Below are 15626 nucleotides of genomic sequence, written 5' to 3' on the forward strand. Positions count from 1 at the left end.
TTTGTATTGAATGCCGAAGCGGATAGCTCTCGCCCATTTGATGAGCCTGCCGGATTGTTCAAATTTTTAAATGTTTTCTCCAATGGTTGGTCGGTTAAGACCGTCACGGGATGCGCGTCGAAGTAAGGTTTCAGTTTCCTTGCGGCAACGACGACAAAGAAAGGTCGCTTTTTCAATCGGTGGGTAATTTCTCTCGGCGGGTAGCAGTGTATGGCCGACAAAGTAGATTGGGTGTTCTTTGCTTGTCTTCTTCTCGACGACGATTACGGCAGATCGACCGTGGCCGAGGTAATCGCTATGTGTAGATATAGCGTCTCCCAAAGATCGGCCTCGACGGGGTTGGGAGAGTTTGAAGATGAGCTTTCGGTTGCACGAAAGCCGTGCTCTGTTCCTCCCCGCCTAAAGTCTTTATTCCCCTTCAACACTTTGAAGAATGGGGTGCTCTTGTCGGCTGACCGGGAAATGAAACGGGCGAGAGCCGCCATCCTCCCGGTCAACATCATAACCTCTTTTCGATTCCTCGGCTCCGGTGAGGTCCAGATTGCCTGGACTTTCTCGGATTGGCATCAATTCCCCGGCACCGACAAGCACGCCGAGGAACTTACCCGCCCGGACACCGAAGTTGCATTTCATTGGGTTAAGTTTCATCTTGTATTTCCTTAGTGAACAAAATGTTTCGCTCAAGTCGGCCAAGTGCTCGCTGTCAGACTTGCTTTTTACAATAGCATCGTCGACGTAAGCCTTGATGTTTCGCCCTTTTTTATCTTGAAACACTTTGTCCACCAGTCTAGTGTAAGTTGCGCCAGCGTTTTTCAAACCGAACGACATCATTTTATACATGTATGTGCCGTGTATGGTGATGAATGCGCACTTAGGCATGTCTTCTTCGACCATGAATACCGATGGTACCCGAGAAGGCGTCTAGCGGGCTCAAAGATAGTGTAGTCGCCGTTGCCGTTGCGTCAATTAAACTATCTATTCGAGGCAGGGGATAACAATCTTTAGGGCATGCTTTATTAAGATTTGTAAAATCAACACACATCCTCCACCCCCTTGATGATTTCTTTACCATTACAACATTTGCTAGCCACTCAGGGTAAGTACAAGGCATGATAAAGCCCGCCTCTAATAGTTTGTCTACCTCGGCCTTGATGGCCTCATCTTTCTCGGTCGAGGAGTTCCTCATCTTCTGCTTGACAGGGCGAGCGTTGGAGAGTACGTTCAGCTTGTGAACGATCACCTCTCGGCTCACGCCTGGCATCTCGGCGGCTGAGTACGCGAAGACGTCTTTGTTCTTTCTCGGCGAGTCCAGGAGGTCGGCTCACGAATTTTGGCTCCGGTAAGACCGACAGCGATTACGGTGCGTCCTGGGTCAATTTCTATTTGTTCGGTCTCGGCCCCCTCGACCATGCTGACGTTGTTGGTGCTCATCGGATCACCCTCTTGTCGTAAGGATAGGCTCTTCCCCTTCTCTGATTTCTTCGCCACTTTGAGGGATTGCATGTTACACCCTCTGGCAGATATTTGGACATTGACAATTTCGTCTCTCTCGTCCTTTGAGACGAGCTTTTGGCCTCCCCGGTCCGAGACATACATCAATGTCGGGGCCGGATGGACATTCTGACAAAGATCGGCCTCGCTCAAAGTAACCGGCCTATTAGAACATTGTAGGCAGACGTACCATCAATGACCACGAACTCGGACCAAACGTTCTTGGCCGCATCGGCTTGGCCAAACATCACCGGCAGTTTGATTGACCCCAGGGGGACTAGGCCGGCCCCAGAGAAGCTCTATAGTGGATTAGTGCAGGGGCTCAGGTCCTCAATCTTCAGACCGAGATTGAGGAAGCATTCCCTGAACATGAGGGTGATCCGATGAGCAGGATTTGTTACCACGTAAGCTTGTAGAATGATGACTTTGCTTGACTCTTCCTTTCGGCCTCTCCTGAAACAATGAACAAACTGAGGGCTCGGCTTGGCACCGAGCGAACTCACTCCGACGCTCAAGTCAGTAAACTTAAAAGGGATTAAGTTGTGTGTTACTTGGCACAAAGTATATTGTAGAGAGATAAGGGAGTTTATACCAGATTAGTATGTTTAATTGATTATTTTTCGATCCCCTTCTCAATGAGAGAAGTGGAGTATTTATAGACTTTCACATTTTGTCACGTAGTGGCCAAGTGGCCAAGTGGCAGAGCAGGTGGAAAGAATGTTCTACCCTCGGCCGAGGGACCCATGGCAGGCCGGCGGACCTGGTTGACTCCATGCCGAGGGGTCTGGATGTGAGTACGCGGATATGCCTCTCGGCCGGCTAGTTGCCTAGCCGAGACCCAAGTGACAGGCCGACAGGCTGCGTCGGCTAGGCTGTCTAAAATGTTGACTTGCTGTGGATATCTTTGACCTTGCTCAATACGTTGACTCGGTCAGCGGGTGCAGAATATGCCCCATCATTAATAAATTTTGTAATTTTGAGAGTTTTAACCATGAACCTTAAGTGTTCTTTTAACCGATTACTGGGTTTTAACCTATTTTTTCTCCTTTTGCTTTTGATGGTTATGCAATGGCAATTCTTTGTCATTCTGATAAATCAAACTTGATAACTTTTACATTGGTTAATACATCTATATATATAAGTATTTGAATATATCAATGATAAAAAAAATACTAAGCCATACAATATACGGACTATAAATCTTAATCACGGACAATGATTTTGAACAAATTGAGCCATTTAATAGCAAATTCAAAAGATTATGATCTCGAAACCAAAAGGTCGAAACTTATGGTTTCATCTACTAGCTAGCTGAATACCAGTTTGAGCACCATCTATTAGAAAATTTTATTTTTTCTATTATTAGGATTTTAAATAAACTTTCTAAAATGTATCTACTCTCAAATTCATTTGACGACCCTGCAAATAGATATAATAAAAACTTGCAAAACATATAAAGAAAAACTTTCGTAAAAAGGTAAATTCATTAACTAAACTCAAATTATATTTAAAAGAAAAAGTTAAGTGAGAATGGCGTACGTGTAACCCACAAATAATAACAGGCGTAAGTGAAATAAAATAAAACAAATAAATAAGTATTAGCATGTGATGCTGATCTGTAAAAGGGACATGTCGACTTGGAAAGGTGGCTTGAGGAATCACTTGGGTGATCGACCTATTATTTTTAAATCTTTTTGTCATGTCTTTTTTCTCTTTGGCACTATCACACTTTGTGCATTATAATTTCATGTCGTCCATTTAGGTCATGATTCATGAGCTTTAAAGGTGAGAATTTTGTTGTGTGATTTGTAGGACAATACTTTTAACTCTTATTTTCTCTGTTTTAATGGATAAGTCTTAAGTAAAAATACTTACACTCTTGTACTTGTTTCTTCCCTCAAAGTTTTCTCGAAAAACAAAAACATTGTATTTTCGAGTATGATTTTTGGACAAATATATTTTTGGGAAAAAAAATGCAAAGCCTTACCTCGAAAAATGAAATGATATGGAGTATAAAAAACAAAAGTATGATGTTACAATTGTCATGATCATTTGTTGTATACTATCTTCAAAGATTTCATCAATTAAATTAGTTTATATTAAACTTTGACCCTGATTAGGACCGTGTGATACTAGGAGACTGGGTTTACGCAACTATGTTTTGATTAGATAAACTCGGGTTATTTGTGATTTGAGAGAGGACTATAAGTATGATCGATGTGATTGTATACAACATTGATATTACAATGTGATCAAGAACACTGTTAATTAGGGGGAACCTAGCTAGTAGCAAAGGGTAGCAGTCGCTACCCTAAATTTCTAAAAAATGGTTGTAATAATCGACTTTTAATATCCTAAAATTTTTAAATATGGACCTTATTAACATAATTATAAAACAACATGAGGAAAATTCACTACCCAAAAATTTTATTTCTAGGTTTGCCCTTGCTAGTATCAATAATACAATATAAATACAATATTACGTCTCCTCTTACAAATTTTATCGTGTGATGAGATGTAATCTAATAATTATTTTTCCATTACCATACACCCATATTTTGCTATTACATTTCCTTGTAACTACTCCCTCCGTTCCAGTGAGATGTTTACACTTCCTTTATTTTGTGAGGGGAAAATAAGGGAAGTGTAAACATATCACTGGAACGGAGGGAGTATTATTTAATTACCTTATGCATGCTACATAACCAAATACCTTTTTCCTTGTCACTAAAGCAGCTCCATCACGTTTTAGCCTTCATTAAGTCCATTTCACAAATTCATACGACGTGTTAGTTAAAAGATGGAGTAATTCTAGTGCACTATCTTTACTGGCCTTTTCCCTTTTTCCATATATTGTCAATTTATAACAACATTTGTCAATTGAATCTTCAGTTCCCCACTAAATGAATGTTTAGTCATTCTTTGGTTTGGTGCGTTTAGTCTTTCTCAATACTCAATACGTTTATCATAGCTTTCTACGGTGAAATTACAACCGATACATACAAGTATTTTATGAAAAAAAGGATTGTACATCTCTGCTACCTTACATTTAATGAGTTTTTGGAATTTTTTACATTTTAGTTTTATGATGTCAAAAATTAAATTTTTTTGAGCTTATATGTAAATTTTTTGAGTTATAATGTAACTTTTTGAGCTTAATGTTTAAGTAAATAAACTCAAAAACTTTATAATAAAACTAAAAAAACTTTATCTTAATGCTAAAAAACTATACCATCTGATGTACTACATCAAATGTATGATCCACTTACTGGTATTTTAAGGTCCATTAGGTGTAATACGACGGTACAGTACATCCCAGTTGTTATAACATATGCGGGAAATAATTAAAAAAGTAAAAAAAACAAACAAGCTAAAGTTACAAACAAATTTAGAATTCACCCTAAATTAAAAGTTATGTATATGCTCTTGATAATTTATGTATTCTAAATCCAAAATATGTAAATCCTCAATATATGGTAAATGTTTTATATTCTACAGTAATATTCTCATTGTTAGTTAGGGTTTACAAGTTACGACACCATGGTAGACTCTTCTTCTCGCATGTAGAATTTCAGCACAACGTATGGTGGACATAGATCTGGCAAATGGGTCATTCGGGTTAGGTCACATCGGGTCGGGTCATTTTCGGGTCAATAACTTATTGGGTCACTTTTGGGTCGGGTCATTTCAGATCGGGTCGTTTGGGTCATTTCGGGTCATGATTTTGCCTTAATTAGGTCATTTTGGGTCACTTAATTAAGTCGGGTCAGTTTCAGGTCGGGTCACTTTGGGTCTATCAGATCACTTTCGGGTGATACATTTCGGGACATTTTTGGTTCTCGGGTCAGCCTTATCGGATCGGGTCAGCTTTACCAGGTCGTGGACCTATATGCATTATCCAATTCCACGCTTCAAGTCTACGAGATTTCTGGAGTCTCCAGACTTTCGCGTGAGGGATGTATTAAGGTATAAGATTCAATTATCAGGTTTCAACCATGAGCTTAGATATTCGGTTAATATTATAATTATCTACTCCGTATATAGCTATATTTATAACAAGTAAATATAGTTTGTTAAAAGCATTATCAAATGGTACGTTATTGGCAAACCCACATTTCATACGATTGGTACTCCAATAGGAAATTCAATACAAATCCAGAAGTTACAAAAGGCAATATTATTGAAAATCTGTAATTTTCTGGATGCAACTTTGACGCAAAGTACAAATGTTTGAAAGCTATGGCAAAGTTCAATTTGTTACTTACATGCCAAGTATTGCACCTTTTTCGTTCATCCACTTTTATAAAGAAGTAAATAAAGGGACTAAAGTTAGTAGGGCATGTATGTAATATGTATGTCGTTACCTTAACAAAAGTGTACATGTGATTGATTCTTTGAGAAATTTGTGGGTTGTGACTTGCTTGTACACTGCTTTAACGTAACGGACATTTACTAATACACATATGACTCATACGACCTTACTTGAACAGGATCGGATATTATGTCATATTCATCTAACAAGTTTTACTTTACAAAAGATGGGAAGAGTGTTCAATGGTACTCCCTTCGTCCCGGTCATTTATTGTCCTTTGGTTTTGGCACAAAGACCAAGGAAAGAGAAAGAGTTCAATTACTAAATGACAAGTGGAACAAATTGAGTGTGAATGATCAAATTGTTAATCAAGTTCATTCTTAAAATAGAAAGGACAACAGCTCACTGAAACACCCCAATATAGAAAAAGACAACAAATAACCGGGACAAAAGGAGTATATATCTAAATGCTACTCTATTTAGAACCCTATAACATTATGGATTCATATATATTCCAATTCATTCCATTCCATGCTATTGAAACAAACGCCCCCTCAATATATATATATATATATATGACTATCGATCTCGACTCCTCTTTTCAATTAAACATGGGTTTATTTGATACTTTGATCGCTCCTTGAGTTATCACGTACGTGGATATATATATCATCTTCCTTAATTGTTGGAGGGGTTGCTTATTTGTACGTGGACTAATTCCTACATACCTCTTAAGAAAACAATAGTGAAACGATGCATGTATCATGCATGCATGCAAGATTTCTTACGAAAAAATTATTGAAACTTTATTAATTATTTAGCCACCTAAAGAAATTGATGAACATGACCAAGTAGACTAGTAGTTTTATATATTGATACTTTATTATTTTACAAGTGGATGTATGACATTTAGAACTAACTTTCCAAATCTCAAAAGTGCCAAGTTTCTTTGAATTGAATCTTAAAGGTGAAGGCAAATGCAATGGACATAAACTCGTAAACTCTGCAACTTTTCACCAAACATCGAAGTTGACATAAACTCATGAGCTAGCTAGTCATAGAATTCAGCCTCTACTTCTCATTTCAGCAAAATACTTACGATCAAAGTGAGGTACTACTTTTGAATTTGACAACTCATGTTTACCAAATCTTTGATTTATTGTGCAATTTGTGGTCACCTACCCTCCGAAAAAAATTATATACCGAGTAAAAACTCATAATACTTTTTAAATAAATTCTGAATTTTTATAAACACTCCCTAATTTTTCTAAGGGTGACCATGAACAACCTCAACCCCAACCCCAACCCCAACCTACTAATTTACGGCCGAGTATATAAATAAAGAGGTTACAAATTGATGATCAGTTTAAAGACCCGCAAGATGGAATTCAATTATATTTATGTTGTAAGAATATATGAATAAATTATTGCAGATGTTAAATTAACTTGGGACATAGCGAGCGTGAAACAGTAATTCAACGTATCATAATGAGTATGAAACTGGATCTCGTATATAGGAACGTAGTTTTCATTGGCTACAATTTCTACAAAGTGATAGATGATCGAGAATGATGTTACACTACTTAATTGTTTGATTGTAGGGATGGAGAAATTGTCTCATACGATAATTGATTAAGCAAACACCAAAGTTTGAAGTGAAATATTTTGTCCAATAAATGAATTATGTAGCCAACTCCGATCCAAGAGAAATAATGTCACATATAAGCCATACCAAGATATTCTCTCTCTTCCAATTATTTGTTGTCTTTTTTCATATTTGGGTGTCTCAATTAATTGTTGTTATTTCTATTTTAAGAATGAACTGGAGGACCAATTTGATCATTCAAACCCAATTTGTTCCATTTGTCATTTAGTGATGGACTCCTTCCTCTTTCCTTGATCCTTGTGTCAAAATCAAAGCATAACAATTAACCGGGACAGAGGGAGTACATAATAATGAAGCAGAGTTATAATAGAGCAAGAATGATTAACAGTTAGTCTTGCTTGTGACGGGATAATCCCGTTCCGTCACAAGCTTGTGACCTCTTATAAAAAGGGAGAGGGGACAAGGTGGGGCACCCCCATGTGCTTCCCACTCATCTCTTAATGAGCATTTTGTGAGAGGAAACGGTATCCGTCACAAGTTTGTGACGGATATCGCCTGTCTTCAACGAGATTTTGTGAATGATTAATTAGACAACTGTTGATTAATATGCATGCAAATAGACAAACACACCAAAAGGCTTGGGTGGACATTTGACAAGAGGTAAGTGCATAGTTTAGGTACATAGATTAGGTAGCATGCATAACATAACATTTGTTGATAGCCACAAATCTATAACACAAAATCTCATTTTGTGATTTGGACGTATCCGTCACTTTTAAAGTGTGGATACCATTTTTCTCACAAAACGACTCCAAATAGAGAGAGAGAGGAAGACGTGGAGGTGCCCCACCTTGTCCCCCTATTCGTTTTGTAAGTGTCATTACCCGTCATTTGCTCCGACCCGTCTTAGCAAGACTAATTGAATCTATAAAGGCGTGCTTCCCATTTTCAGTGGCCATTATTCACTACCCATCCTTCTACTGTATTTCTTTAACTTTGACATCAAATCTTTTATTATACAATAGTCTTTTTCATTACTGTCAATTACCAATGCACGCACTAATTTAACGCTCAGCTTCTCGGTTAACTGACATTAAAATATCATGTTGCCTTTGGATGGACAAAGGGCAACTATAGTTTTATAGGCTCATACACTCATGCCGTTGCTAGTGGGAGAGTTCACATAAAAGCACTACAAACTACAAACAAAAAAAATCACATTATATAAGTAGGACTAAAGCATTGCAATTGCCAATTGGCAACACACTTGTGTCACTTGTGTGTGTGTTTTTTTGTCCTTGGTGTAAATTGCAGGTGTTAACCATCGACAACAATGAGCAAATCACTCATTACGAGTGCGTTTACAAAAAGGTAAAAAGTTTGCTCAATTCCGATGAAAACGAATCTAGTTGTTAATCTCATAGTTAAGAGATGAGTTAAGCAGCTAACATAATAAACCTCACCGACTTGGACCGAAACAGTTACATTTCGGTCCGGTTTCCAATTCGATCCACCCTTAGAAACCTGAACCAATTGTTCGGTTTGATTTAGCTTTGGTTGATCGTTTAGGTTGATTGGAAGGATCGATGTATAGGGTAAACTTTAAACCATGCATCAATCCTCCCAACTAACCTAAACGATCAACAAGCTAAATCAAACCGAACAATTTAAATCGGCTCGATGATGAATATATACATAATTGGGCCAAAATTAGCAAAAGGCCTAAATCAATCCAAAAGGGTCCTGCTATACGTCGTCGACAATTTACTAATTATCGTCGACAATTAATGTAAATTTCCAAGTTTGCCCTCCATAACATAACTCCATTTCCGTCTCACTAAAATGCAATTTCCGTCTCACTAAAACACAAGTCAATTTCCGTCTCACTAAAATCTTTCAAACAAAAAAAAAAAGACAGTTTTTCAAAAAAAAAAAAAAAAGCGGGATTTGTAATTAACAACATAAACGAGAACTTAGCGATTATCGATTACCGCACCAAAAATTAATCTAAGTCGGAAAATGATTTTTTTTTTCAAAAAAAAAAAAAAAAAAAAAAAAAATTCCGGACGAAAAACATTTTCGCCAGGACAAGGTCCGGACAAAGAAATTTTTCGTCCAAACCATGGTCCGGACAAAAATATTTTTTCGTCGGACCAGTCAGGACGGAAAATATTTTTTAAATCGACCAGTCCAGCACGAAAAATATTTTCGTCGGAAAAAAAAAAATTTTTTTTTTTTTTTTTTAAAAAAAAAAAATTTTATAAAAAAAAAAAAAAAAAAAATCCGGACGAAAATATTTTTCGCGGACTGGTCTGGACGAAAATATTTTCCGTCTGGACTGGGTCAGACGAAAAATATTTTTGTTCTGACCATGGTCGGACAAAAATTTTCTTTGTCAGGACCTTGGTCTGACGAAAAATTTCTTCATCCAGGCCCTTTTTCAATTTTTTTTTTAAAAAAATTATTAATTTCCGTCTTAAATTAGTTTTGGGTGCGTGGATCGATAATCGCTAATTAAAATAAGTTTCAATAAATTAAAAAATTAAAATAAAACGAACTATCCCCGAACGGGGTTTATTAGTAATTATTAATTATCTTTTTACGAAAACAAAACAAGACGGAAAAAATATAAGGGGGAGTGTGAGGGAGGGGTAGTTTTGGAAGTTCATTAAAATTGTCGACGATAATTAGTAAATTGTCGACGACCTTTAGCAGGCAGGATCCAAAATCTTCCAATAACAACACATTCAAACCAAACTTAACCCCCACGGTGACTTAATCTAAACCAATTCAACCCAAAACAATCATCACCCGTACCCGACTCGACTGACCCGTTTATCCGATCTCAGCATAGAAGCCTGAGAGTGAAGCCAAAGAATAAGGCACTGAGTGCAAATCCCCAACTTCCATGGCTCTCCGCCATAACAACCACCACTCCACCACCGCAAAAAAACCACACAAACTCACACTAACACAACTCCTCTTCATCTCAGTCCTCATTTCAGCTACCCTTCTCCTCACTTTCTCTCTCTACAAACCATCTAATCCTCCCAAACCCACTAAGATTGCATCACAGCCTTGTGATCTGACAGATGGGAGATGGGTATTTGATCAAACGGCTCATAATTCACCACGATATGATCATACATGTAAGGAGATATACAAGGGTTGGAATTGTATGTTGAATAACAAATCTAATTCTTTTGATATTGTTAATTGGAAATGGGTACCCAAAAGTTGCAATCTTTTGGAGTTTGATCCTCTTGATTTTCTTCAACGGTTTAGAGATACTAGCATTGGTAATTTCCTGCTTTTTTTTGGTTTTTGTTGGTGGGTTTTGTCAATTGCTTGCATAATGTAGTTGTAATTGTGTTTATTGGGGATTTTTAGGTTTTATTTGTGTTTATTGAATGTCATTTTGTTAGTTAATACAAGGGTTGGAATTGTATGTCGAATAACAAATCTAATGCTGAGAATGTTGTTAAATGGAAATGGGTTCCCAAAAGTTGCAATCTTTTGCAAATTGATGCTCTTGATTTTCTTCAGAGATTTAGAGATACTAGCATTGGTAATTTTCTGCTGTTTTTTGGGTTTTTGTTGATGTTTAATTTGTTGGTTTTGGTTATTGTTTGTATAATGTAGTTGTAATTGTGTTTATTGGGGATTTTTAGGTTTCATTTGTGTTTATTGAATGTGATTTTGTTAGTTAATATAAGCCGTGGCGAAACCAGGATTAGGATTTGTAATTAGGGGGCGGAATTTTTCATCGGGGGAATTGTTAATACAATTGGGGTCGTTTGGTTTAAGAGGTCGGAATGGAATGGAATGGAATGTATTGGGGTGTGATATCATGGAGAAATGGACTTAGAACCCATGCCTCTTTATAGTTGTTTCGTTCATTTTATGTTTTTATGATGGAGCGATTGAGTTTGAATTTGTTTCGCTGCTGAATTAGTTTTCTGGTAGTGTGTGTTGATGATACAATCGACTTTTCGGGTTTAGTTTTGGTTCATTGAAGTGTAAATGTCGTTGATTTGGAGTCTTTTAGGAAATGGGTTTGTGCTTAGTTAAGTACACTAGCATAGATACTCCTTGCATCTCTTCATTGGTTTTATCTTTGGGTAGTTATTCCCCGGGTGCTGCATTGATTGTGAATGATACAGTGATGAGGCTCAAGTAGGGGAAGTTAGATTTTGAGAAGAGGTATGATAGGGATGAGTTGACCATTCTTCGATTGGGTGCTAAAGATGATGGAGTGTGTGGATGTTGAAGGTAGTGTTTGAGCAGTGTTCATCTATTACATGCTTATTTCGGTGCTTATTATTGGTGGGCTAGACATTGTTTAAATATACTCGAGGTGCGAAGCGGAGGTCCTCTATCACCGTTATTTTCACCCTGGTGGTTTATGCGTTAAGTTGGATGCTGAGTAGAATGCTTGATTGTGGTATCATTGAGAGGGTTGAAATGGTAAGGGAGCAAGTTCATGTAACTCATTTTCGATTCCTCAGTATTTTATTGGTTTTGGGAAGATGGACATTTTCCTGCGCGTCCTCACCAGTTGAGAAGTGTTTGAACTTGTTTTGGGCACGAAAATATGACAACATTCAGCTGCAAATATTTTGTACTTCTCTCAACTAACCAGTTCCATCTGCCTTGAGCTTGTTCGTGTATGCCATTCGGAATTCTAAAGTCCATGGGAAATAGGAGGGCTTTGTTTTAAGTATGGAACCTGTGTTACTCCGACTCTCCGACACAGTGTCGCGTCTGACACGTGTCGGAGTGTCGGATACGACTATTTTTTGCGAAGTTTTCTATTTTGTTGTCTAACGTAAATATCGAAGTGTTGGGTCGTGTAGGACACATGTAAGTGTCGTGTAGGACACGCTACACGACAGCTAAGTGAAGTGTCGGATAACATAGAATGGAACTAGGTGATGCTTAATACATGACGCTGAACTAATTTATTTAGATTTTAGCTTTATGAAACACTGTAATTTAAGGCTTAAGCACCAGTTTTGGGTGCGCCATGTAAGAAAGTTCGGTTGCTTTATGGCCTTTTTTGTGAAATTGACTGACTTGAGACTATATTGCAAGTGCGCGTATGTACATATGTAATGTGCAACTATGTCGGGTTGTTGGGTTTATTGAAGATCTTTCATTAACTGGATAGTAAATGGTCATTACTTTAATTGTTGGTATCCATGGTGGGCTAGTGTTACTTTTGGTGATTCTTATGCTGTGAAGTTGGGACAGTGCAGGATTTATTGGTGATTCACTGAACAGAAACATGTTTGTATCTCTGTTCTGCACACTGAGACGAGTGTCAAGTGATGTGAAAAAGTGGCGTCCAGCTGAAGCAGACCGTGCATTTACTTTTCTTCAGTATAATCTTACAATTGCATATCATCGGACGAATTTGTTAGCAAGATATGGTAGGTAAGATCTATGCCATTGTAGAAGTGTCAATATTCATCGACTTTCCGCCTTCCATTATTGGTGGTTTAATGATTTATTTATGGCACTTGAAACTCCACTAAATTTATTGAATCCTTGTTGCATTTGGCAAAACTTGGGTATTGTAACTAACTAGAAATTAAGCTTAAGCAGTTAAGCTGCCATGTTTTCAAAAGCCTGTGAATTATCGCAACAGGAATTGGAGGTAAAGCTTCTCGTGTCTCGAGTACTCAGAGGGTTACCGGTTACAGGGGGAGATTGGAAAGAAATTTTCTTGTGTCTTGTTTAGCGCCTTGCTTAGAACCTTAAAGTTGCTCATGGCCTGCTGAAAGATTTGGTGGCAAGTTTATGGAAAGCTACTGGTGTTCTATAGTAGTATAGGACAAATGATGGTTTCACAGTACAGCGCTCGCCAACGAAATTGTGTTGAATATTAAAACAAGCTCTTGGACTCACTAAATCGCGGTTAAACATTAACTTCGGTTAAATGCAGTGTGAGGAAAGGAATTGATTTCTTTTTTCTTTTTACAGGTGGTCGCCTAATGCTAACGGTGGATTGCTAGAGTCACTTGGATACAAAGATGGGTATAGAGTTGATGTTGATGTCCCTGACAGTAAGTGGGCTGAAGCTCCAAGCTTCCACGATGTAGTTATCTTCAACACTGGACACTGGTAATATACTACGCATCGTACAAAATCTAGCGTCTCCTGGTATTGTCGTAGCCTTGCAGCGTGTCATAATGCACATACTTCTGATTTCATTGTTACCATTTCAAATAAAAATAAATACAAGTATTTCTTCTTGCTATCACCTTTTAGGCTTTTGACGTCCATTATCCATCTTCACAACACGAGAATTCCAAGCACCACGGTCATTTTCTGATCTGTTATTTCAATGCTTCCTTGATCTCACCCATTTGCTTACATATTCCTTATGGTCCGTCCCAGTCGTTTGTTTCTTGTTTAACTTTTATGTAATTTTTTTTGTGTTAAAAAAGATCTTTTTGCCCTCATTATTTCATCTGAGTTGTACCCATGTGATGGTTGGACCCCTCCATTATATCACATTTACACTTTCACCTTCCCATTATATATAACACTTATCCACGTGCATGTTTTTGCATAAAAAACGATCGAAAAGTATACGAAAACAAATGAATGAGACTTGAGAGTATGAGACAGAGGGAGTATATTTCGCTGCTCTACCGTCATATCGTTTCACATGTGCAAAATATCCGAGAATCCAGAAAGGCTTTTGTTTGCTTTTATTGAGGGACCTGTATCTAGCCTATGCACAGTCATGCAGCTCATGCTAGTAGCTTCACTGGTCCTCTTTGTTACTTGTTTTGTAGTCATGAAAGATGAACACAAATCTTTTGCCTATGATTTTGCAGGTGGTGGGCACCGAAAAAGTTTGATCCAGTAAAATCACCAATGCTTTTTTACAAGGATGGGATGCCAATAAACCCTCCTGTCACTCCTGATACCGGTCTGGATTTAGTTTTGGAGCATATGGTAAATATCAATTATCGCTTCTGTTAGATTTTAGGCTTGGTTGGAACTAGAAGGTATTGACCCAACAAAACCGTAAATTATGAAGATAAAAATAATTTAACTGGTTATTTAGATCCCACGACATTCTGTATTACAATAATATTGACGCAAAAACCCTTTTACCACGTAATTTTGCTCCCAATGAATGTTGCTGGTAATGTTGATAATAATGACGACATCTTCATGCTCATTAATGGCATCGGAAATTTCATGCTTTTATGGATCTTTGTCATGGTTATTATGTCTGTTCTTTCTTAAACTCACTGATAGCCAAATTATTGTTTCAACATTGTCTTAGATATCATTTGTGGATCGAAAGATGCGTCCTGGTGGAATCAAGATTTTTCGCACACAATCCCCCAGGCATTTTGAAGGAGGTGACTGGGACCAAGGCGGTACCTGTCCCCGCCAAAAGCCTCTACTGTCAGAAGAAGTAGGTCTTCTTTGATCATCAACTGTGTTATTTTTTATCTTCAATATGCTAAACTGCATCTAATAATTCCTTCCTTAACTTCAATATACTATACTCTTCATTTTACGCAAGTCTTTTGAAAGACGATGTCACATTTATATATCGGTTTTTCTAACGTGTGCCCTGTAGTGAGCTAATTAAAGAAAGATTCTCAAGAATATCACACGGTAGAAAAACTGTTTATTATACTGTGAAACAAACACATTCCAAGTTTTCAACTATAAACCTTGGCCATTAACTGAGAATAACTAACTCGTTTAATTTTCATATTAGCCAGTCTCATGATAATATTATAAGTAAACCGTCTCCTACGAGAACTTGTAAAGCATGAAAACAAGTCATCTACATTTTTAACTTGGGCTTCTTTTGTACAGGTTGAACAACTTTTTGCCGTGGAGAAGAATGGAACGAATGTAGAAACGAGAATGATCAATCGTCACTTGGAGAAGGCTTTGAAGGGATCAAGTTTCCACATTATGAACATAACCCATATGAGTGAATTTAGGGCAGATGCTCATCCAGCAAAAGCTGGTGGAAAGAAGCATGATGATTGTATGCATTGGTGTTTACCTGGAATCACAGATACATGGAATGATTTGTTTGTCACACAACTGTATAATCTTAAAGGTTACCACTGAAACTTTCAATATTTTTTTTTTACCTTGTGTTATTCTCAGTGAAGACCGATCCTAGGTTTATGTTCGTAGCCACTCCATAGCATCCATATACTAGTTAAT

At 37.6% G+C, this 15626-nt stretch overlaps 1 protein-coding gene across 1 annotated transcript; it reads left to right on the plus strand.

Moving 5' to 3' along the window:
• The first annotated feature begins 8531 nt into the window (after nt 1–8531).
• On the plus strand, nt 8532–15546 carry LOC141618399 (protein trichome birefringence-like 13). Its single transcript, XM_074435496.1, has 7 exons — nt 8532–9122; nt 10125–10708; nt 12668–12845; nt 13395–13535; nt 14258–14378; nt 14716–14850; nt 15264–15546. The coding sequence occupies exons 2-7, from the start codon at nt 10318–10320 to the stop codon at nt 15525–15527; spliced, it is 1230 nt and encodes a 409-aa protein (XP_074291597.1). The 5' UTR covers nt 8532–9122; nt 10125–10317; the 3' UTR covers nt 15528–15546.
• Nucleotides 15547–15626: the final 80 nt, after the last annotated feature.

The sequence above is a fragment of the Silene latifolia genome, chromosome X (genome assembly GCF_048544455.1).
Source record: "Silene latifolia isolate original U9 population chromosome X, ASM4854445v1, whole genome shotgun sequence".
Classification (NCBI taxonomy): Eukaryota; Viridiplantae; Streptophyta; class Magnoliopsida; order Caryophyllales; family Caryophyllaceae; genus Silene; species Silene latifolia.